Source organism: Dermacentor variabilis, chromosome 11, assembly GCF_050947875.1.
Source record: "Dermacentor variabilis isolate Ectoservices chromosome 11, ASM5094787v1, whole genome shotgun sequence".
Taxonomy (NCBI): domain Eukaryota; kingdom Metazoa; phylum Arthropoda; class Arachnida; order Ixodida; family Ixodidae; genus Dermacentor; species Dermacentor variabilis.
The window spans coordinates 54,181,767-54,207,443 of NC_134578.1; the positions used below are offsets into that span (position 1 = coordinate 54,181,767).

Genomic DNA, 25,677 nt, shown 5'->3' on the forward strand with positions numbered 1-25,677 from the left:
GAAGGCAGAAGCTTGCAGATGGCCTGAGGAATATAAAATGACTTTTTGAGCAGCATGGCAAGGGGGCCGTGCTATGGTTTCAACGTCTATCAAGAATCGAGCATAAATCTGCGAAATAAACTTGAGCTGCTGCCTTTCGACCTCGCCGAGAAGATGCAAATATTGTTAAAGCGACTTGACCACTTGGCAAATTTCTTGGTCACTCTCATTTTCTGAGTCAGCGACGCGCGCGTCCCCTTGCGAAAGTTGTCGAATAGGGACAGTTAAATATTTTAATATTAGGCCCTGCAAAAATCGAGTTAATGATGTTTAAAACATGTTTAAAACAAGGCAGAGGATGTTCCCGTGTATACCCCACGTAACCCTCGACACGCACCTTATTCCTCCAGCGGACTGTGTGTGATTCCTTGGCATAAAATTAGATCGCAACTTGAAGTTTATTAGTCACATTGCTCGTGTCGAACAAGAAAAGACGAGTTTAGGCATAAGAACACTGAATAAATCACGAGCATTTTTATTCTGTGCACGCATTATTATCTTCATACTTTACGTTCATTCATGGGCATATCACTTATGATATTGCTTCCCGGAGAAACAAATGTGTATGCCACCTCTCCTCTATTCAGTAATATACAGAAACAGGTGATTCGCATAATTACCAATAGTTATTTTTACTCTAATGTTCTGACATTATTTCAGACTAACTTTATTCTACCTGCATCTGGCTTGTTTAAGTACCATATGAGTATTATCTTTTACTGATTACTTCACTAACTGCTTGCTTACGAATTTCTAGACTTCCGATTAATTCCTAATACCAACTGCAGTAGCTTCGCGCATAATTTCAACTTTCCGCTGCCTAAATGTAACACCATAAGAAATGACATCCTCGTTTTCCGCGTTAAAAATACGGGATGACCTACCACATTCACTTAAACAATCATCATCTTTGAATGCATTCAAAGAAGAATTGAACTGTTTTATTTTTTGTAAATAGTGTCATGCCCGGTAATACTTTGTGCTGTATAGTGATCTACTTATATATGTACTTTGTTCGTTGTCACTTAACAATGTATTGCATTTGGCACGTTAATTTGTTTCCTTTGTACTTTTTTAAATTTTGCTGCGTTAACCCACGTCTTCTACAACATATTTGCTTGAACTGAGGCATCTGTTCCAGTCGTTGACTTCAGCATCCTCGCCTGCATACTACCTCCATGCAATGAATGCTTGTTAAATGGATAATAAACTGAACTTGAAACTGGAACTGATCTAGAATCGTGGCAGTTTGATGCTTTTGACCGACGGTGGTGTTGAGACTTTGTCATAACACATAAACAGAATAAACATCATAACACATAAAGGATATTGTATATAGCGTCATCGCACCCGCAAAGGCCGTCCATGATTGTTTCACTAATTGCTTCAAAAATGCGACTCAGACACCAAATCTCAGCATCCGATGACCTGTAGAATTTTTCTCATTTTGGATCGAGAGAATCACCTACAACACTAATCGGACATAAATTGGGCAATTCGAGTTGCTGGCACTCTGATTTGCTAGGGCATTTTCTGCTTTGGTTCTTTGTCGTGTCGAATATTCGCTGTAAAGCGTTATGATCTCAAGAAGAATCACTGGGCTCGAAAGATTAAGCACATTTCGCGGTTTCAGCCAGAAAATAAGGCAAATAAGAAAGTAATAAAGAATCAAGAAAGCAGTCATGAAATTGGTGTTGAAAACGGTGGGTCAGGACGCGTTTTAGGGATGCCAGAACTTGTGGCAACCCGTGCTCTTTCGATCTACGTAAGCATCCTCGTCCATTGTACTAATGCAGTGACCGGTGGCGCTGAATAGGTTTGGGAATGTCGGTCTCACGGATTTCCTTAAACAAATTCCATCGTCGCTCGTAGCGTTTTTTGCCGTAGAGGCTATTTATGGCTACCTCTCCCACAGACTTCAGAAATCTGAGTGGAACAGAAGCTACGTCATGGTTCGACGTAAGGTCTCTGCGACTTGGCCGCATTTTTTAAGCAGTTGCCGGCATTGTGCCGTGCTCGGGGCCACACGATTTCACGTCGCACAAGCGCAACCCTGCACCTCGAAGGGAATCGAATCTGGAATACTTTTGGAATAGTTTCAGAACAATGAATGAACAGTTGTGTTCGCCATCGATCTTAACATCCGAATATATTGACAACGTTGACAAGTTTTGTTCATAACGCTGTACGTCGTGAATGTTGCTTATTAAAACCGCAAGTGGAGCATTAGAGCGAGCAAGCAATGATTCCGTATTAAGATAACTCACTGGTAAAGGGAGATGATTGCGGTTTTGCGGAAGTCTGGCTCCTTGAGTGATATGCAACGTCCTTTGTTCGGAGGGAGCGGGGCGGTGCCGGTGGTGGTGGCCGGCCCACACGTTTTGCGTCTTCCCATCCGTGCTTTGTAACGTCATCTGTGCGTAGCCTGGGCCGTGATAACGCAAAACTGTTGTAATCTATCTTTATTCAAAATTCGCCATTTTCCATACGTACAAGGTAGGTAAAAATGGCTCGCGCGCAGCCCATACGGCCGGTCGCCGCGCCCAAATGGGCGGGATCTTGCATATTTTGACCCGTCACGCAGGGTTGGTGGTGGATTCGGAATAAAAACACATTGGAACAGTTTTACATTATCACGGCCTTGGTTTCGATCGTGCAAATACATCGGTGACTCGCATCACAGCTCGCCAATGGTTCTCGCGTCGGCCACCAGGTTGTGCATTTCGTGCAGGAGCGGCTGGAGCTGTCAGTTGCAACCTTCACCTCTAGATTATAGTGAGCGGTTAATAACTCCCCGTAACATTGAGTGGTCTCTCTTCCGCTGACACAGTGAAACAGAAGCTGCGTGTGGTAACGTTCACAAAAGCTTGGCGACTGCAGCTGCATGACAACGGCAGCTGTAGCGTCAACATCTTCTATCGACACGGAAGGTGTCGGCCAGACACCGCTGCGAACACCGGTGCTTTTCCAGATCCATGAAAACAGCACCATTTAGGCATATGCCTTCGCCTTGAGCGCGAGTATAACTGGAGCCTGCCCTGGCAGCTGTTGGCCAATAGGAGCCGCCTATGACAATCTTGCTCCTGACGAGATATGCCAGTCGGTGGCACCTTTGAAACGGTTGAGGAGAAGATCTCTATTTGAAAAAAAAAAGGCGCGTTTGAGAAAAAAGCAACTTCGCGGTCCGAGCTGTGGCTCAGGGCACCTCTGAAGACATGGACAGAAAAGACACCGACAGTTCTCATCCTTTCGGCACCGTTTCCCTTCCGGGAGTTCACGTCTGGACTCTTGAGACGTTTGACAATTTCGTGAACGTTCGCTAACGCACGAAGACGTCAGAACGCTTCTCTAAATCTTTTAATCCCTAATTCTGTCAGCTCGTTCTGAACTAAAATAAGGGCTGATCACCCTGATTACTTCTTTAAAATACGGGTTGTGGAAGGGTCTAGAAACACTTCAAAAAATGCCTGTTTCAAAATTTTTTCAAGGACGCAACGACGATAGTGAGGAGGTCTTGGCGGTCTCGACGTCATGGACAAGTGGCAGTTTTATTGCTGAAAGGTGACTAAAAGGAACAACGTGGTCGTATGGAAATTGTAAGAGAGGGTCGTTCATGGATTCGGCAGGGCCGGGAACTCGTGGTACTTGTTGCCAATCTTGTGCAGGCACAGCATGATGCCGCCGTTGCGTTCGTCCTCCAGGAGTTGAACGATAGCGAGTGCCACTACAACGGGCCTGGAGAAGATAAAGAATGCATATGCAAATGTAACGCATTTGGGGAAATGTACGAGAAGTGAAAAATTTCGTGAAGCCTTTACTTACACGGTGCAAAAACTAAACGGAATACGTTATATTCTCTTTATCGCCACACATGCAACGTGGGATGTCATGCACTGTTTGCTCTGTGCATCGTACCGGTGACAACTTTAATGCGACGCCGTCTTTATGTCCACACGCTACACCGTTAACAGCACTTCCTGCAAAATCACACTGTATAACTTCCGCGCAGTGACGTCACGGGGACGACGGTGATGTTTTTCGAGGAGAAAAAATGTTGTGGGAAGGTGTATTCTTATAGAAGGATGACCAAAAGACAGGGTTAAGGTTGGTTATCACTTTTCGCGTTTCACTCCTGCGAGCATGACCTAATGGAAACCGGCGCGCGCACTCTTGGTTTCGCGGGAACGCGGCTTCGCGCGTACGTGCGATATACGCGACGCGAAGCGCTCGCCCATTCCTCGTGACAGGAGCTGTTCTAACCACGATTAGGAAAGTCAGCGAGGGTTTCACTGTAAGAAAGCTTCACTGACTGTTCGCTACAGCTAACCACGGCTATTACATGCTTTCGCGCTTTCGAGCTTTCGGGGGCTCGTTGAGGCATAAAGTGCACAAGAGAGGCTTCGGGGCAACTTTTGTGCTCAAAATATGGGCACCAAGTATGCGATGATAATTAGCCTGCAGGCTAATTAGCATCGCATATTTGGTGCCCATATTTGGCACCTCGCCGGTGCGAATCATCATCGGTTATCATAACGTACTGTGGATGCTTATTAATGCGTTCCGGAACAACCTCGAAGACCTTGGTATGACACACTATCTTTACGCACTATATTCATTGGGAATACCAAACAATATATTCGCAAGCAACGGATAAAACGACCAAACAGCATATAGCTTTGGAGGAGTTCGTCCCATTTTGATCTCGTGGTTATCGTTACCCTGGACTGAATGACGCACACGAATGATTTAGCGCTCAATTGTTGTTGCGAGTCATCAGTAACAGCCGGGTATTGAATGCCACGCCTAGTGCTCAGCTGTACACGCTTACGCCTGCATATCTATAAGGCGCACCCGGCAATGTGGAACACGAGGCTCTCGATACTCCTACCGCCCTCTATCGGTGAGCAACCGCTCGTCGCTGCGTAATTGAATAGCACCGCAGTTGGCAAATTAAATCTCGACAAGACGCAGTTGTCAATTGAAGTTTTGTTGACGTTCGAAAAAAAAAGCCAGTTGGGAACATCTTTGACAAATTTCACCACTGTGGCAATAACGGCGTATGTGCCTTAGAGGTTTGATTATTTCAATGGGGTCCCGCTTAACTAGTAAAGCGGCTCGTGAACTTCAAGCCTTATTACCACAGTGGTTAAAGTTTCCGAGGATGTTTTCGAGTGCGTCTTTTTCATATGACAATGTAATCGTAATTGATAACTGGGTCCTTTCGAGAAGGAAGATTTTTTTAAAACTGTGCTGCCCATTCAGTTCAGCTCCGAGCGGACCCTCACGGGTCTCGCTCGCCTCGCGTTCTGCATTTCTAGGTACGCTGAGTACAAGCTTTCCTCTCCTCTGTGGCATGAGAACATTTACAGATCAGGCTCATCTTCCTTCGGCTTTGCAATATGCTTGTAAGGCAGTGGTACAGGCTCCTAGTCAATCGAATGCCGCTTCCCCGGGAAGAATATGCGGAACACATGTGGAAATATTGTGCCCTGTGCGAAAAGTTAAAATAGGATTGAAATGGCAGTGGAATGCACCAATGTTCTGTAATATAAAGCAACAGACAGTGAAGCCAGCGAAACTAAGGATAACTAAGTGAACTAACATAAATAAACGTAATGAAATAAGATAGTATGATATTGTATATAGTAATAATATATGGTATAGTATACTAGTATAGTCTACCATAGAGTATATAATATTATGTAGTAATATATAATGATAATATAGCATAATAATAAATAATATAGTGTACGGGAACATGGCCGCGACGGTATTGGTAATTGGTATTGGTAATTGGTAATATAATTGGTAATATTGGTAATTGGTAAAGCACCACACACCTAATGCAGGCTCGGTTGTCATCTGTGGTAAGATGCATTTTCGACCGCTTTCACTTTTGTTCTTTCTTTTAAAACCATTTGACACCGTTGAGCAAAACCATACAGAACACAGGGCCGCTGTAATAAACAGCCCTTCTTCGTAATTAACGCGCATAAATTAATATTGACGAGTGCACCGAAAAGTTCGCAATGCCAAGTTTGGACTGTAGTCCTAAACTTCAAGTTACATTCGCAGGCTGAGGAGAAAACCAGCCTTATTGCGCAAGCCCTTGTCCCTCTGCTTTCTTCTCCCGGGTGTATAAGATATCGAAAGGTATGCTCTGAACTTAACTGGACAGGAAACTTTTTCGATGAATTTTTCGCGGAACCACCTGACCAATATTCTCCGATATGCTTGCAATCGCGTGCAATAAATGATAACATGTGAGATGCAGCAACATTACAAACGTACTGCTGGATGCGGGTGTCGTAGACGTGGGCGTATTCAACGGTGTCCTCTGACATTCGACAGTAGTCTGACAGCTGGGCCCACAGCCTGGTATCGATGGGGTCCGGGCAGATGCAGTGAACCTTGACACCGGTGCGGCTGAAGTACATGTCGGTCTGCGAATGAGCAGCAGGTGTGCCAGGAAGGACACGTTATCGCTTGTCTTTGTAATTTGAGAAAACACGTGATGCACCGCGCATTTTTCGCAACTAGACTGTTGTTCGCTGACCCTCGTTTACTGACCTTCACCGTACGCTCGTTCGTGATTCTGCAACGTCACGAAAACCTGCAGAATCTTCCGGAGCACGGGAAAGACATAATCGAAACAATTGCGACTATTTCGTACACACACTCATGCATCGTACATCCTCATTCCTTGTACTTTGTGGCTATGTATTGCGCAGCCAGTCGTTAAAGTTCACAGTTGGGAACGTGGGGCAATTTTTCAGGTCATACCCACAGGTGGCACTGAAATAACGAGCAGCTACGCGAAGTACGCATTGAAGTGCTCTCCTTCTTGCTTAAAAAAATAATCTTGAACCAGAAGCAACAGAAGCGTGATGTGTTTGTAAGGCAGTCTTTCCTGCTTAATTTTACCATGCGGGATCTTCTCGCGTTCATATCCAATAATGAGCCCTTGCTTTTACGTTTGGGTGGAAAATGTGGTACATATTGCTCTCAGCTTCAATAAATATCCTCTAGTTGTCAACCACTTCTCAGGCAGCACTTCATGTGTTTGTTTTCTTTCACTTTGTTTACAGCACAGTATAACGTCCTGGGAACTTCCAGATTCGGCTCTGGCAGTTTGTATTGTCCCGTGAGTGAAAGCATGTGTTTCTCAACAGAAGGCGCGATTTTTTTTACCGGAAACACAGTGCGCCACCATGTTATGCATAATTTAATTCGGAAGAGTCAAACGGCTTACCCCGAAGCATCTGGTCATGGTGACGATGGCGGCTTGGGATGTGATGAACGCAGGCAGCTCCGGAAGCACGTAAATACCTGGAAGGAAAGGAAAGTACTCTGGCATGTGAAACTGTCGCTGGACCCCTTTTTTTCATACAACCCTGGACCCGCTTTCATACAACGCTGGACCCCTTTTTTTCAATGGCCTTAATGCACGATGAAAAATTATTTCGTTGGCAGCAAATCCCAGTCTGATTTGGAGGATGAGAGAGATTCTTTCTTTAAAAGAACAGTTCTGGTTACACCATCGCATATAGCGTAACAGTTTGCCAGTAAGGAAATGGGTTTGAAAGCATGATGGAAATAAATAATGAACAACTCATGTTGACAATTCAGATTCAAAAAGTGCCCAATTGCATGTAAGAACTGACACAAAGCAACCGTAATCAGAATTTAATAATTGTAAACAATAGGTTACCCTGCTGCCTCACTTCTGCGAGATATTGCGTGGCGGTACAGAAGAATCTCCAACGTTTTTTATGAAAGATTTGAGTGCTGATATTATAATAAACTTGTTCTATGGTGTGAATGGAATTATTGTGTCGAATGGGCTACAAGATGGACGAAAATTAATTACACGCCAGAAAAAAATTGAGGGCTCCACAAGAACATACAGGTATCAGCAGATCATAGTTAATATATAAAGAGGTAGTTCTTACGTATGCATATCGCTTAAAGCAATATAAAACATGAACGGAAGGTTATATATATATATATATATATATATATATATATATATATATATATATATATATATATATATATGTCTATAAATTTCATGTATTCGCAGTACAGAACAAATGCGGACTCCATAGAATTACATAGCTGTCATAAATTATGCGCATGTTCCTGCTGTTCTTACCTATGTTGTAGTTTTGTCATAAGGAACAACATAAAGTCGCACTTTGAAGAAGAATATGAGGAAACTATGCACCTGTATCATTAATTGTCGAGGTGCAGAATGACAAAAATCAAACCTATAGCTTCAGTGTGCTGCAGTTGCATTAAAAGCCAATGGCAGCTGCAACTTATGAGGAAAAAATTGGCCATGTTGTACCGACTTTTCTTTTACGTAATCCTTTTGCGTTTAAAACTTCGGAATCTCAGGTCAGAAAATGAATCCACAATTTTATGTTGCAATTAACGTAGCCTTCAAGAGAATGGCATCCGTTGCCCCAAATCAATGTTGACAGAATTTGTTAGGATTTCCCGAGGTTTTTTCATTCAATAATGCTCTCGTTTTTTCAGAACTGGTGAATATGAAATAATGTCTTTTACGATGCTGTTCAGCCAGCAATTAGGGGGTCAATCAATGACGCATACCTGATACCGATGAGACGTTGACGATGTGTCCTCCTTTTCCACCTTTAGATTTGTCCATGTATTTCATCCCGAGGAGGATGCCGGAGTAATAAGCTTCCTAGATTGCGCCGAGAACAAAGAAATAAAGCTGAAATATTTATGATTTGACAGCAGCGCAGGTGGTGCTTTCTCAGAAAGACCCATCATTCCGAAAAGTGTTTTTCATAGAGACGATAGTGCCACTACTGCAAAGAACACGTCAAGCCGAGTTAAAGTATTAGCACGCTGCCACACGTACATATATAGCTAAGGGAGATCTGTGTCGTGTTTGTTTCTGCACTGACCGCGAGAATGCTATGTGGTGAACTCAGCTTTATTTACGGGAGGCTTATTTGCAGCCATGCTTTTAAATCTATATATATATATATATATATATATATATATATATATATATATATATATATATATATATATATATATATATATATAAAGAACTATTCGTCATCCGAAGATGCCGATGTGCTCTTGCTTGTGACTGTAGTTACTATAGTTATTCCTTACAGAACATTCACTTTGATAGTTTATATGATATTTTTACGTGCGTTCACTTTAATAGCTTTTATTCTTCTGGACGTGATCTGAGACTTCTCTTGGAGGTTAGCTCTGTTTCGCGCTTGTCTAAGTTACCGCTAAGCACTTGATTTCTGCGGGTGGAAATGATTTCATTGCTCTTTTGCTTCAATACCACAGTTGGGATATTGGTGCTGTGTGAATGTTAACAAAATGAATTTATGCAACTTTGTTATTTAGCTACAGTGACATTATGACTTGTCGTGAAAGCGATGTAGACCTCTTCAAGTTGTTCAGCTTGATGTGATCGCATGGCAATATCTGTCAAAAGAACATTTTTATGTATGCCGTAATAAAAAAAGAATACCTGGTATATACGGCTACGTGAAGAGTTAGTATGCTTTTCGCAACAACTATATGTCGATGTCTGCGCCAGATTCCAGTCACTTTCGATGTAAATTTCCTGCTCGCATTTCCGAGCGCTGACTTGTAAGCCAACGCTCACCCAGATGGAACAGCACTAAATAAATTGATATCTTCGTATTTCAGTTATCAGTGAGCAAAAAACAAACACTTATCTGCATAATCATGTTCAATAATGATAGTGGCATTTTAACACCATTGGTACGGTAATGTGTTACAGCAAACTCACAATATTCACGGCGAAGACTTTTCGCCAGTTGTCTTCACCAGCAATGCCGGCATTGTTGACGACGATATTAATAACTCCAAAGTGGTTCTTGGTCTTCTTGAAGCCATCTGCAAAATATAAAAACCCCTTAGGTACACATCTGATGTTAGGTGCGTAGCCAGCTCTTCATTCATAAACAACAACAGCGCCGAGGTTTAATTGTGCATTCTCTGAGTGCGAATTGAAGTGTTTGTTTTGTCATCCCCTTTACCAGCGCTAGCGAGGCTGTTCGATACCACTATGATGCTAACTACTTTTAGGCTTAAGTTAATACTATTTGTGGTAAAGCATATTAAGCCACGTAACATCCTTACGCACTTAGTCACTCTGCATTTTGTTCTTTTTTGCACAACCTACTTAGCTGGAGTTCTTTTTGAAAAGTATGCTTTTAAGGAGAAATGGGAGTTAGCGATCTCAACAGGGATGTATATGTACACGAGCCCAATCTATTAAATATTCATTACATGTTGTGACCATAGTCACCATTAAGTAAACTTTATCACGACATGCATTTGCCTTCATAGTTTTGTTATTCTTCCGAACGTGACCAGAAACACGGGTTTACGTGATGAGAAACGACCATGTTTACATGGCTTCGCAAATTATGCGCAATTTTTTTCGGTATCTTTATTGACAACGACCTCGGCGCAAATTACCGTAGAAGCGAGTATAGAAAACATTTAAGATCGTAACAAATTTCTGCGTATTGTTATGATCGGCCTGAAATTCGACCTCTCAAGTGTGGGAAACGTTCAAGCTCGCTTGCCCGCGTGGAAATAATAATTGCCCTTCTTCCCGAGGAAGCGTGACCCGTGCTTGGCCGCTGCCACGCCCTGAGCTGACGCAGGTAACCAGCAGGACACGAAGGGAAGGAGCCCACCGACTTCACAACTTGACAAGAGGACGCAAGACTGTGCTGGACACGAAAGCACGGACACCTCCATGGCGCAAGCCCAAGCAGACATCGACTGCGACGAGACCGCGATAATTGAATTATCCTTTCAGCGGTGACCTCTCCACCTATTGTATGGGCTGTATACGGGAGGGGTTATTTAATGCTGTCTTGGGCCCCGTGTTAGGCAGACTCGCTCGACACTCAGATAGAATCACAGCCATGTACCCCTGAAGCGAAAACATTCTTCCTATTTTTTCATCATCACGATGCCCTCCTTCGTCGCCACCTCCTGATTCTTACGGCGAAGACCCACCTCAACCGGTCCAGATCATATCAGTATACCGAAACAATTAAGCGTTAGCTTTCTTCTAGAGCTAACAGGTTGCGACTCGCTAAAACTAACACAATTCTTTGTTATAATAAACATAACGTAGTTATGTGTGGGGGATGCCTAATGCTCAGCAGGCGTCTTTTAATGAAGTATACACCTCCGATGCTCGTTTGTGCCTGCCACGTTATCCGAACAATCATCGTAGCGCGAGTTCGAATCTAACCAGCGACCCCAAAATCACGGGCATAACACCTCTGCCGGAGCTTACGGCTGCAAGTAAGCCAGAAGGCACAATGTAACAATTAAAAAAAACAATCACACAAAGAAACACTCAAACAAAGCAAGCGAGAAGGAATTTCACCGCGTCCCGCACAACCCATGCGGCTTAAACGCCAGGCATGGGGCCCCGTAGGGGTTCGAGATGGGTTGCGCCAGCGCCTGCGTCGCTAGCTTATCTCGACATCAATTTATTGCTTTGCCCTGGTGCCGGGAGCTGTGGTCTTCCGCCGCCGATGCCTCAACGTCCTCAATAACGACTTCGACCTGCTTTAGAGAAGGACGATGTAGTGTGCGTCTCCGCGCGCTTCCGCTCCGAAACGTCGCCGCACGCAAAGCGCTCGCGAGGCGCCTCTGACTTAGTTCCTTAACTACCGATCTCTTTGACCATTGTAACTGCCTTGTCGCCTTTCTGGCGTGCATAGATTTTCAATCGCGATAAGTCTGAAGAATATTTCTTCCTTTCGCTTCGCGGGAGGTGCGAAATCAGCGGTAAACAACGACTTTAGAGGGAGCTATCAATATTTGTTTCTCTTTTACATCTCACTTTGTTTCTTAACTGCCTTAACTTATTTTTGTGAACGTCTTAATGTCCTGGTCGCCTTTCTAGCGTGCCTAGATTTTCAATCGCGGTGGTTGTTAACGGCTCTATTCTTTCACTTAGCCGTAAATTACAAACTAAGGGTATTGTTACTCTTCCAGCCGTCTTCGGTTTTCGCAGGTATACATTTGCATATAAATTGATCTTTAAGAACTGCGAACTTACAGCAGACGTATTTCCTCAACTGATTAAGTGCACATGCGCTCACTTAAAAGGAATCTATTGTGCAAAGCGTTGCAGTTAACATAACTTACTTCGTGCGCTTATGTTATCTGTAAGGAGATTCTTCAATTGACCGACTGAGGCACCTATATATGTATATCGCCCCCAAATCAGGGAAGTCAAACTCACGTGGTAAGATCACTTCCACCAAAGACGTTACAGGGATAATTTATACACAAAGAATATATCTACAAGGCAAGGCGCACAATGCTGCAGCAAAGGTAGAGCTAGCGCGGGTACTCCCGATGGCCGCACCATCGTCGTAGTCCAGGCATCGACCTCAGGATCGTCGCCCTTGACTATGTTAATCTCGATTCCCGACAATGGCGCGCCTCATAATCGGATCTGTCGTTCTGACGCTTAAAATTCCACGAGTAAACTTAATTTTTTTCAAAGAACTCCAAGATGTCCAACGTAATCGTGACGTCTCCGCTTTTACGTGCCCATAAATGATTGTCCAGGTTCAGGTCAGCAAATTCCAGATAGTGATTACCTTGGGCTGAGCTTTACACTGGCAAACAGTTACAATGAAAGGAGCACAGACGCAGATGAGCGAAACGCAATGCCACCAATTCCTTATTTTTGTTAGAGAACACGTTAATATAGAAAGCGATAAAGAGGAGAGGGAGAAGAAAAAGAGCTCTGAGGGAGTTCGCAGAACTCGCTCACAGCGAAAACTAATGCACGCTTTACGGGAACGCTGATGAGAAATTTCTTTAAAGAAAGTAATCAAAATGTAGAGAGTTCAGCAACTTCACCGGCTTCAAACTGATTTAGTGCGAGAAAAGCAGGTTTCTACCGCACACACTTCCATCTAGATCACTTTCTTCTGAACTAATGGCATCATTTTTCTCAATAGCAACTTCGCCATGCGCACAGAGTAGTCTTCGTCCGCTACAGCATTGATTACCGTGCCCTTCAAAATATGCGCACAAACGCCACCATTCTCACTGTCTTGGTGTCGTGCAAATTCCGTACAAATGGCAAAACTGTGAATCTTGCGCGATAGCTCGTTACTTTGTCCGCCTATATATATGATAAACATTATGCATGGTAAAAGTGCTAACATACATGATAAAACTATTACAAAGAGCGGTTATCTAATAAACCTTGATAACCATTCTGTGTAATAGATTTATCAGGTGTGCTGTTATAGGTTTGCGCATGTGATTAGGTCCCGTTAGGGAGGGGGGTGTGTACAAGGGCGGCTGTTTTCGGAAAATATTGTTTATAGTTAACGCTATGTGTGTTAGTTTGCGTCTTCTTGTGCCCGCGTTGTTGCTTGTGCTACTAGAGCACCGCATGATGCCATAGCGACAAACCCACATTGAAACGACCGTCGGGAAGATCTAGGTGGACGAGCGTTTTTTACAATCTATCAAGTCGCGATATCCACGCCGTTGACGCAGACAGATGTCGACGCCGTAAGAGGCATCCGCGGGTGGTCTTGCTAACCTCACGGCGCTCCTTTCAGCCGGAATAAAACAGCACGTTATGCGAACAGCGTGATAAGCAAAGCACGCGTATATATATATATATATATATATATATATATATATATATATATATATATATATATATATATATATATATATATATATATATACAACCCCGGGAGACGCGAGGCCCAGAAGGCGGCGGTACGTAACGTACGCTTTATGCAGCTGCCGTTTTACGGAAGCAATTACATACACTGCGAGCTCCCGGAGCCAAGCGCGGGGTGCAGCAGTGCACTTTCGCGAGCGGGGACGATTAACGGGGCAGCACGCCGCGCGGGCGGGTTATTTGCGAAAAGAGCGCGCCGCCGAAGCCACGGAGGAAGCTGCGGGCAGGTCACACACGCCACCGCTGGCGCGTTGCCACCGACGCACTAGTCGCAGCGCTAGGGGAGTGTGGGTAACCGGGGGGAGAGAGTATGGCAAGAAAGGGTGTAGTCGCGGCGAAGCGTGACGTCACAGGAACGTCTCCTCCTCCCCCACCTTCTTTGAAGTCCGCTTCCCCAGAGTTTCGCGTGGCTTTCGAGAGGAGCGGGCCGCGGAGGGTTCCCTTTCTAATCCGCTCCTGTGTAGCCAGCGGAAGGCGATGTGCCGCCGGTCGCAGGGAAGGCGCGCGACCGCGAGTCGGCCCTGAGACGCGCGGTCTTTTCAGCGGCGCCCCACATAATCGCGACGTGCGGCGTTCCTCGCGTGTATTTGTTGTCCGCGCCGTGCGCAGTGCCGTGATTCACGGCCTTTTCTGTTTCGCGGTCCAGCGATCCCGGGTGGCGGCTCCTTTAATCCGCGTGCGGCCCGGTTACAAAAGGGTTATTGTCTGGTCCGACAGATATCGCAGAAGTTTGTGATTGAGCACTTGCGTTTGCGTCTAACTCGTTATCTTTGTTTGTTATTCGTTAACGGTCCTTTGGCGCAACTGCAGTGTCGCATTGCAAAGGTATCACACTGTATACTATGTTCGGGCGTTTTCTCTTATGGCTTTTTTAATTAATATTCTACGCAGTTATGCGTCGCTCTCGTTTTGAAATAGCATACAATTTATAGAGGTAGCTCTGTCTCTGCTTAGTTGTCCGCATCAGACCTTGCTTACCCTGCACGATCTGTCTGCTTAGCCCACATCCATTGGCTGCACAGAATAAATAAATGCGCGCTGAGCCTCACAGTGCTTCACTTCCGTTTCCGGCAGGACCACACCTTTCGGAGAAACTGCTCCTGAATATGCATCGCCCGGCAGCTGCCGGTTATCGCTGTCTGCCCGCTGTCACGCCACTCACTTTCATCCTTTCGTTTTCATCTCTTGGCGGGTTAGTTTTCGTTACTTTTCATAACAGCTCGAGCAGCTTTGGAGCAGGAAATCGGTTGTTGACAAAGGTTTTCTTCTGAGTGACGTGGGGCCTAGCTTTCTTCGCCTGTATGCATTTCATTTCAGAACGTTTATGTGTGATTTCCGAGCGATATTCGGTAATGTTGTAACCCTCTCCCCTAAGTGAAGCCTTGCGCGGGCATGGGAAGAGAACCCATCAGATGAAACTTTGATCAGCGTAATGTTGCAAAGTCCGCAATCAATGACCTATATACCGAATGCCGCGTGTTCCCCTAATACCGCTTGCACAACTTGTTACAAGGAAGGTCGTTGTGCACGATTTTGCTTTCTGAAACTTTTCAGTTTTTCTTTTTGTTCTTTTATTATTTGCAGTTCCTAAAGAGTCAGGTATTATTCCGTTGAACGAAATAGAGGGGGGAGGGTATTTGACGAATCACTTGCGTTTCACGGCACGTTGATACGCACGCAATAGATGAATGGAGATCATTTTCAGAGTAGACGTACTGACCTACTTACAAAAGCGAAATGGGAGTCTTTCTTCGCGAACAATTGCTGCATAGAATGAAAAGTCCTTGAAGGCATTGCATCCAATGTGGCAGGTGCAGCTCTGTTTGTTGTTTTGAAATCCTTACGACGCAAATGACGTGCCGTCTTGCCTGTGACATTTAGGAAATCGGTTTGAGCAAGAAACTTGTAGGCCCTTTTATAGGTCAAACACAATCGCGGGTTATCAATCAAAATAGCGGATCTTTAACCCACGAGCCCGATTTATTGAAAAACAAGAAATATGACGGAATCGGGTTTAGCGCTCTGTGTAATAATTTATCTCCATTTCTACAAATGAGATATAACGTTGTTCTGACGTTGCGCAGGATATATATGTTTTTTAATAATTTCTGAAATTCCAGTGATTTTCAGAATCGTTAACTATCTGAGCAGCAATAACCCCAAGAAGAATGAAAGGCATCGCGTTCAAAGTGCAACCTCGAGTCCTGGGACGAATGTTCATGCATATAGGGTGAACACAGTGGTTACCGGCTCATAGCTTACTAGACACCGAAACAACACCAGAAACGTCAGTTACTGTTTTGTGCATCCCTCAAGCTTCACTGCATTTATTTTCGCCATTTGCATTCTCTGCGTTTGCCATTGCTTCTGGCTAGTCATTTGTGAGAAAAGCTGCATAGACAGCTCGGCGGAGACAGACACAGGCAACCTCGGTACAAGGCAGACACAGCAAAGCCGCAAAATATATGCATAACTTGATAACTCAAGACAAAGATGATTGCAGTAGAATGACACACACATTTAAAATTTACGACATCAGCAACTTTAAGGTGCAAGAAATAACTGAATGTATTTATTTTTGCTACCCTGAACTTCAGAAATGACGTTAGCAAGTAAAATGTATGTTTTATCATGAGATACAACTAAAAAGAGAGAAAAAAAGAAGAGATAAGACAGTATGCTTCATCTGTACTAAAGACTGTCGTAGCAGAGATTTTGGGAAGTTGTAAAAGTTCTTGCATTGATGTAAAATTGAGGGGAGGTTTTTGAAGCATCTATAACTTTTAGTCAATACAAAAACGAGCTATGAACCATGTGCTTTTGTCACGCGCATTTGGGAGCGGCCGTCATTCGCGTAATGATGTCGTAGTTTATGAAAATGTGCTTGAGATTTACGGTTGAGAAAAAATAGGGATAAGATAGAGAATTAAGGTACGCTTACTGTGCTAATTACACATGCTTTCTATGCCATGCGGCATCGCCAAATTTGCTGAAGTTTGCTAAGGGGTGTGCCTAACTACATAGACGCATAAGTCACAGCAACATGTTACGTTACCTTCAAGCTGGGCATCGTTGCTTACGTCACATTTGTAGAATACGCAGTTAGAGTTGGGAAACTTCTTCACCATGTCGGCGGCCGTCTGCTTGCCCATAGCTTCGTCGATGTCAAGTATGGACACCTGCGGGCAACGGACAGGCACCAACCAGGGTTGCTATTTTTTTACATAACCGGCACAAAGAAGAGAAGCGACAGGAGCCCAGATAAGAGGCTCTGGCATACATCTCTTATGGGTGTGCGGTTCCTGTGCAAATCGAATGACGGCATTTGAATTGCTGAAGGTATCCGAGTGTGGAACTTATACACAAAATGAGCATGTTCACAACAGTGAAAAAGTACACAAACATTCTAATGCGCAAGCGCTCATCTACTAGGGATGTCTCCGTGAGTGCATGCTTGTTCTGCATGCGTGTGCCTGTGTGCTGTGTATGTGCGTGTGCGCGTGCGCGCGCGGAAGTAGGTGGTGTGAGGGTGGAGCTGTTGCAAGTTCGAACTAATAAAATGTGAAAATAAACAAAACTGAGTTCGGATATTGCGCAGAATGATGCTGGGACACCCCGAGGGTTAGTCGGGACGTCAAGAGACGACGCCGGCTTGCAATGAAGCTGTTACGACACTCCGTATAACCCTGATGAACGTCCGATGAACGTATGCGGCTACTTTCTCAATCATAACATCGTATAAGTGCCGAGAAGGATGACGCCGCAGTAATGAAAGCATGCAAAGGAGATTTAGCATGGGAGAGGGTGGAAATGTGTCAGTGAATATTCAAAATCACAAAGGTCATCACATAATAGGTGCGCACCGCGAAAGGAAATGAGCAACATAGCATACAACAACGAACATGTGGCCGCGTCCGGAAGTTCAGGTCATCCCCGTACGGACAACGCAAAAATTATTCGAATATACGAATATACAGCGCCGTATAAGACGAGGAGAATTAACATAAAAGAGAAACATTGCGCACGTTCCCTGTTTTGATCACCTGTCCGCGACGAAATGACGATATCTTTAGAATTCAGCGTTCTTGGTTGCAACTGAAAACATAATTACGAAGATGTACCGCACATGTTAAAATCTTCGTGAGCGAAGCTTTAGTAAGATGGCTCAAAACCTCTATGTCTCTAAAGATTATGTCTAAAATTGTGCGAGTTTTTGTCATGTTCCACGTGAAATCTCGTGCAATATTTATGTTTCTGCCTTACACCATTCACAAGTTACGTCGGAATAATCTCTAAAATTTACAAGTAACGAATGTACGTGATTGTATGGGAACAAGATAACGCAAACAACGTCTTTGTAGATGAATGGTTGCGCAATGGTGTAGTGCCTATGCGTGCCAAAAATGATGATAACTAGGAATATTTATTAAGGTGCATCCTCAGCGTGCTTGCAGCTTTGGTTTAAAGGAATCCATCACCGAAAATTAAAGCACACGGCGTTCACAAGCTATGTAATATAACTGTGTTTCGTGTCTCAGTCATTACGGCCTTACGACCAGGAAAACAAACTGGTGTAAGAAGACCGCGGGCAACCAAACACCGAGAGATTCTCGCTTACGCGACGACAATAACTTGCTACAGAATCAAATTGCATGTTGCATTTTGTCTTTCGGTTAACGTCTCTGCTTTTCGCGTCTCGTTCCCTAATATCTTCGCGAAGTAAGCTCAGGCTTCGTACTCTGCCCAGCAGAGTCATTCGGAACGGTTTTCAAACAATGACGAAGTATTTAAACCTTGGTTTGCGCAACGTTTCATGCATCTTTTAGGCTCTTCGCAAATGTATTCATTTTTTCTCTTGTGCACTTTTATGACTTCAGTTGTTTTCTATAAGCACCTGTACAGGAGGAGGAGGAGGAATTATCGTCTATTGTGCGAAACAGCGACAAAGTGTTCGTTCTTCGGCCTAGGTGGGCGGCTTTCTCAGTCCAGAAAGTCTTTGGCTAATACCATGGCCCTGGCCCGGTCCACCAGACTTTGTTTATCCTCGAGGCTCTGTGCCGTCAACATTGCCTCCCACGTTTCTTCGATGGATTGTTGCAGTTGTGAAGCTTCATTGATTGTTTTTCTCGCGGTGTAACCACACCAACACCGTGTGCTGGAGGGTATGTGGTACATAAGAAAATCGGCATAGGTATGCGAATCTTGAAAGTTACCTTTGGCATCGAAATTTTGTTGAAACACATTTTCCAGTATGCAGTCTTTTTGAAACTGCGTCGTAATCGGATCGAGTGTAAAAACTTCCACTTAATCAAGCTGGAACGCAGTTTGCAGGAACTTTGACATAAAGTTACTCACTAAAGTGGAACTACTGCGCTATACTAAACCAAGACCGAGCTTCATAACTTATTCACCGATAAATTACTCGCGTGATAAAGGATACAGGCTCAATTTCTTGATAAAGCCTACCACCAATCACGTTTGATTGATTTTCCGCCTTCTATTTAAGCAATTGTAGAACATTATTATTCTGGTCAAGGCAACCTATTTCTCCAGGAGAAACACCGGAAGGTTTTCAGATGAAAGCTGCTGTAGGCAGCTTGACAGAGCCCCTGAAAAATCTCATAGTGGCAGTGTACCAAATCATGTTACAAAAAAGCCTAGAGTTGCTTATTATGGCATCGATATTAAGTAACGACTTTTGGCACTGATGACCGTATATAAAACACTATTAGGCATTACAAGATATCAGAGGATACTAGAAACTACACTAGAAGAAACTAAAAGAAACGCAAAGCAAAAGGCAAGCAATAGCACATCTTTTTGTACAAGATTTGTTTGACAACCGTAGTTAGATGTTTATCATCGATTAATATTTCCGTAACTTTATTATAAATTACAAAACGTGTCACGTATGCGCATGCCATGGCTTGAAATAGGCATTTGTGCTAACTTTTCAGTCCTCATGGTAATATAAGCTTGAAAAGTTATTAGACTGCTAAAACTATTGTAGTGGAACAAAAGAAATGACAAAATTTCGGAGACTAAATATGATGCTTGATAACAAAGATTAGAAGACCTTTGTGAAAGCGCCTGGCAGACGAAATATGACGACGCAGGAAGACTTCAGGTTCATTATTAGTGATATTACTCATACGAACGCTTCAGAAGGGAGCAATGCGAAATACTTGGCAAAGCTCCGGCAAACAACAATTGCTGCTGCCCGAGTAGTACATGCTCGGCCAGACCACGATCTTTTTTGTTGGTGCACTAACGCGTGTCTCAGCATTGCGTAATGCAAAATAGTTGCAAAAACGCCAGGAGAATTGAATGCCAAAATGTATGTCGCCATGACGGTGTCTTGGTTTGAAGAAGTTGGAAAACTTCAACACGCGTTTGCTTTCACAAAAAAATCAAATGGTGTTCATCGCCGTCAGAAAGTATTTTGTGAGTGCAGACTGGAATGAACGCATGCCTTCGCTTTGAAACTGGCGGAAGAAGTTTGGTGGACAGTTTAACAACACTCACGATGGAAGGAAGCACTGTTAGAAATGATTTCACTGGCACTTACTAACAGAGTGGTATATTTATATGAGACCTCGGTGTTAACGCAGTTTCATGGCAGCACATCAAGAAAGGTCAATCTGAATGACATTCGTCTTTTAGTGATCGGATAGTCATGGTCCTGTTGCACACATAGAAACCGCAGTGCGACGTTGTATTCATAGAGTTTACTATGTTACCGAACTGAAGAAAGCTGAATTTTCCTTAGCAGCTGTCTGTATCACCATTTCTCTTTCTTTGAGACGTATGGATGCATTGCATTGTAGTTGAATGACATGTTCTTGGCGAGCAAATGCTCTATGTAACACGCACACTGCTGGATTGGTAGGTTCATACATTGATTTGATGTGACTCAAACGTTGAGAAGACAACCGCAAAAACAGGACAAGTGTGAACTCGTGACGACATTTGTTAGATAATAACGAAAAATTTCCGTGGTTACGTGGACACAGGGCAAAAAAAAAATCATCATCCAGATTGAAGTGCCGCAAAACTTACGCAATCAAAGTTGCTTTAAACGAAGCTGCAGGAAAAAAACTGTTATCCATCTCTTCTGAATGTTGTGGACGTAACAATTCACGAGTGTTTTAAGAATACGAAAGGGTCTAAGCAATAATCCTGTAAGCAAGTCACAACTCCTGCCTTGAATCTTCGCTCCTATTCACAAATTACTGTTTCGCTAGTACTATTAGGATCAAATTCCAAGCAATTCTGATGCTGGACACAATAGTAGCGAAGGCAGCGGCCCATCGTCAAAGAGGACTTACGAAGCAAAAACATTCCGCTATTGGTTCATGCGCTTTATTTTTCAGTCTTTTGTTTTTTTATGACAAGATTGTACAGATTGCTTAGTAGATTGCTTGGTTGCGCTCCCATTATAGGCAAGTTCACATGTCATTAATATAGCATGCTGGGTATTGTATATGAGACTAAGGGCGAGTTAGGTGATGCTCTATTCCTGTTGAATTCTTTTATCCTATCTTCGGCTCGCTCGGTTTTTCCTGCATTCCTCAATTGCTGGAGATGTTTTTTCTCGGTGAATGAGATCATGGCACTTCGGTGGTCTATTTTTTCGCATGGTCTCATCGGTCAACAAGCCACAACCTGAGATTATGCAAATGAGTGACCCACACGTGCTGAGTGTGGAGTGTGACGGTAAAGGTGATGCAGCGCGGGTAATGATCGCTAATTCATGATTGTATCATGCTCGTGCTTGTATCAGATTACCGTTACGGAGTGGAGAATGTCATATTGAGGAGAGGTATTTTGATTGACGTCAATTAACATGCATTGCGACGTTCAACAATGAATTAGGCAACCAAGGATCGGTGATCGAAACAGTCAAGAACCGCAAGAAAGAAAAAAACACGCATCCTTTCTACTCAGGCTTATTTGTTGCTGATATATATTGGCTCGTTATAATAATTTGCAACGCGCTTTCTGTAGTAAGCAGTTAGTCACGACAAGGGAGCTCTCTTTCGAAGAAGGCGTGTCCGAGGTCTCGAGTCACCGTGGCTAATGCGAACTAAACGGAGCGGCAGTCTCCCGCCTTTGCAACAGCAAGAACAATGTAACAATGGCAAGAAACCGTGCGCCCATTAAGATCACAGAGACAAGATGCCCGCGCACCCCACCCTTTTGTCTTCCCACAACAAGAGGCCACGACTGCACCGCTTAAGTCTCTCAGGGTTGAGTACGCTTCGTCGACTCGAACAAGAACTGATCGAGCTTTGCAGCTCAGATGGCAGGAGAGCAAGCTGCGCCGATGCTAATCGGGATAGGTGGACCTCGTGTCGGGAAATTCAGAACATTGGACACTCCGCGGCTCAAGCCATGGGAAATAAGAACCGCGATGTTCGATATCTTAACGTGTAGTAATAGTTAAGGAGGCCCGCCTTCGAACAACAACGTGCCATTTTTCACTAGTTTGAAGGGTGCTGTGTTTGACGAGAATGTGACTGACATGGCCTTTAGGCTGAATCAGGGTTGCAGAACTCGGGCAGGGCTATGCATGCGGGAGATAACTGCAGGGTTATGCGCAATAATTAGTTTTTTTTACCTTCATTGGGCACAAACACCTTGAACATGCGCCGACTGAAGATTGGTATCTGTTGCTGTTAGTTTTTGTCTTAGCACGGCTCGCTGCATGTACATGGATGTACTGCATGTTCAGGAATCCAAGTGGATATGCCGATATAGACTGGAATCATTACGTAGTGTCTGAAGCCTTCCAGCGAATAGTGCGGTTAAAGTGGGGCGGAGGAGTGGGGTGGTATGACATAGTAACTTGAGGATTGCAATCATTGTAAAGTACCATTTTATGGGAAAGTTATTGCCTACGAGGCATAGACTGGTAGTTGCTTTTCCTCATTTAGCACAAAGGAGAACGTAATACCTGAATCAGTCTTTCATCTGCGCCTTATTTCTCTCGTTTTTAGCTTTTTTTAAATCTTTCTTTCCTAAAATTGTTAATTCGTAACCATTATTTGCACATTTTCTCAATATAACCCAACAATATTAGGAATTTTGCCAGAAGCAAAATTCATTCAAAGCTATTTCTGTCAGACTGAGGTATCACTTACCCAAATTTCTTTTTGCATCAACGTCAAAATTAGGGCATGCATCTTTTCTTATCAACGAACTATTCGAACACTGAGTGTAAGTGGAATGAAGACAATTCCGATCGTCATAAATTATTCATCTCTCCTTTACCTGAAAAAGTAATACGTGTTGACACCTCCACCAAAAAATAAAGTGGTGCATTATGTCGATGTATATTATGAGGACGTTGTTTTGAGGCGTAGAAATTCCGTTAAGGCTGGGGGAAATTAAACAGCATTTGCATCTATCTTTTAGTCTGCCTATGTTAAAAAGTTGTTCAGCTGAATTCTAATGTAGATTTGTAGTACACATTTAAGCACGAAGCCCAGCACACGTGGAAGACAGTAGTCGTGGGCATCAGAAGGATTTGCACCTAGTGGGCTGTGTATATTGCAGCGAGAGTTTACCAAAACGTTGACATTAGTGCAACGGCATTTAGCCTTTCGCCTTGAGATGCACTAGTCCAGGTGATGAGAAATGAATCCTTGCGGGTAATCTAGAGGTGCCCAACACGCTTTACCTATTTGAGTCCCCTCGGTAGCTTCAAGCAAACAAATGTCCGAATATACAGGCGAATTCACGAAACATTCTTTTAAGTGCGGTTTTCCACTTCATAGCTCCACCGTCACCACTGGCTGGTATCAGCTCTTACGAAGAGTTTTAACGTGAGATAGTGTTTGTAAATGTATGCCCTGAAGTATACATGCTTTCTTCGAGTAATGGGAGCAACTGGCGTACAGGCTACTCCACAGAATACATCGACCAGGCGGTTAAGGCAAGACCACTCACTTCAACGAAGATGTTTTAACGCTTTCTACATGCGTAATCCGCACAGGATGGAAGTGCGGCTCGTCATTGGGATAAAGTTTACAATTCGCAACCAGATCGACTACCTGTGCCAGCAACAGAACTGCAGGCATGCTGTGCTCGCATTCTCCGCGACCTTGCCAGGCGCTTGAGATGAGCATGGGCAGGTCACAAAATATCATTTCGCGAAATGGCTTTTCGACCAGCACAATGAAGTAACGTCGCTTGCGCCGGTAAACAAAACGTCAGCAATAATGAACTCATCCGCGATGTCATAGAAACGGGTCAGCTCCGGCGAGGTCGGGAACTAGGGCACACGGGGGGGGTCATCGACGCACCTTGCAACCCTTCTGTAGCAGTGCTTCGGCGATGCCTCGTCCGAGACCCATGGCACCTCCAGTGATGAGGGCCACCTTGCCGTTGAAGTCTTTCATGGTGGGGGAGGCGATCACCTGTCCTACTCGTCTATGGGAGAGACAAGAGCTAGAGCGGTGTTGCGGCTAGACCGAGTCGTTCGGACACCGGTCCGAGACGCCGACGACTTCGCTCCTCGCCCGCTGCAAGACTAGATGCCGGGAGACGGCTACCTAGTCAGGCTCGTCGCCGGCGTCGCCGGTGGTGTTATTTCAAGCATCGCCCCCGCCAGGCCCTGCCCCATAGTGCCTTAATGTCGCGCGTCCTCGACTCCCGGTCGTGCTTAAGCCGCTCTTGTTTTTTGCCCCGTCCACCTTCCCACCCCCTTTCCTTCCCGCTCCTAAGAAGGGGGCCAGCGTGTGGAATGAAGATGGCTCCGACTGCCCACCCCCTCCACGCCCCCCTCCCCACACGCTCTCACTCACGCGTTCTCGCGATGTCGTTTCTTAGCTCCTTCTGCTTCTGCTGCTTTGATGCCAGTCGCCACGCCAGTCTGATGTATTTTAGTTTGCAGCCCGAGAGGGCTAATCTTATCTGGAGGCCGAGCAGGGCCGCTGAGAGGTGGGGGCAAAGCCATCGGGGCACGGACATGACGGCTCGTTTGCGGAATCCCACGTCGGACTGAGTCGGTTTTGAAATCGGGATCAGTGCGCCCACCAGGACCCATTGTTTTGCACCGTCCGATTCAGGAGCGCAGGTAACTCCACGGTGACAAAAACGATAGCCGCCGCACCCTGCTTTCCATTTGTTTTGCACTTCTACAGTTTTCGAATTTGGTGCGCTGTTTTGTTTTCTTTCTTGCTGCGCAGATTCTGAAAAACGCATTGGTCTCTCCGTCACACTGGCCGCTTGAGTTATGCCTGCGGAACTTCATCTCCTGTTTCGCTGTTGTTTACTGAAGTGGAGTGTTCGTCAGGCTTTTGCGCCGCACTTCTGCACTTGTGATTTTGAAATATCTGATCCTCTCTTTCGGATTAGTAGCAGCGCTCTCGTTTATTGATCTCTTTGTTCTTTGTCGAACTTGGCTTCGTTTCTGTTTTTTTTTTGGGCAGCAGCAGCGAAGATAAGCTATCAGCCCAGCCATTTACCTCGTTTACCAGCAACTAATTTTATTTTAATCTTCTATTAGCTGTTATTAGTCTTTACGAAACTGTGTTCCCGTGCTCAACTGATACGTGCTTCCAGAAGTAGAATTTGCTTAATTACTACATTTTATTTACTGAATGATCACTATATAATGTCGCTCATGCATTTCAGAGAAGTATGAGTACGTTTCAGTTTGTATTATTAATTGTTTTTTAAAGGTTATGTTGTTGACAGTTTATCTAATAACTTAGTGATATCTGCACTTGATACGCATAATTTTCAAGACAAGAACAGCGCCTGTGTACTAAGTAGGCAACAATCCACCAATAAATTAATGTCATATAAGAAAGAGTATGGGAAACGACCTTACATAACAAACTTTC

General features: G+C 44.2%; 1 protein-coding gene across 1 annotated transcript; it reads right to left on the reverse strand.

Annotated features, from left to right (window-relative positions):
• Window positions 1–3,568: 3,568 nt before the first annotated feature.
• LOC142564452 (15-hydroxyprostaglandin dehydrogenase [NAD(+)]-like) lies at window positions 3,569–24,470 on the reverse strand. Its single transcript, XM_075675454.1, has 7 exons — window positions 24,133–24,470; window positions 16,881–17,004; window positions 9,857–9,963; window positions 8,656–8,752; window positions 7,292–7,368; window positions 6,331–6,482; window positions 3,569–3,774 (listed from the first exon to the last, which is right to left on the reverse strand). Exons 1-7 carry the CDS (start codon window positions 24,226–24,228, stop codon window positions 3,651–3,653), a joined length of 777 nt encoding a protein of 258 aa, XP_075531569.1. The 5' UTR covers window positions 24,229–24,470; the 3' UTR covers window positions 3,569–3,650.
• Between the last annotated feature and the right edge of the window lie 1,207 nt (window positions 24,471–25,677).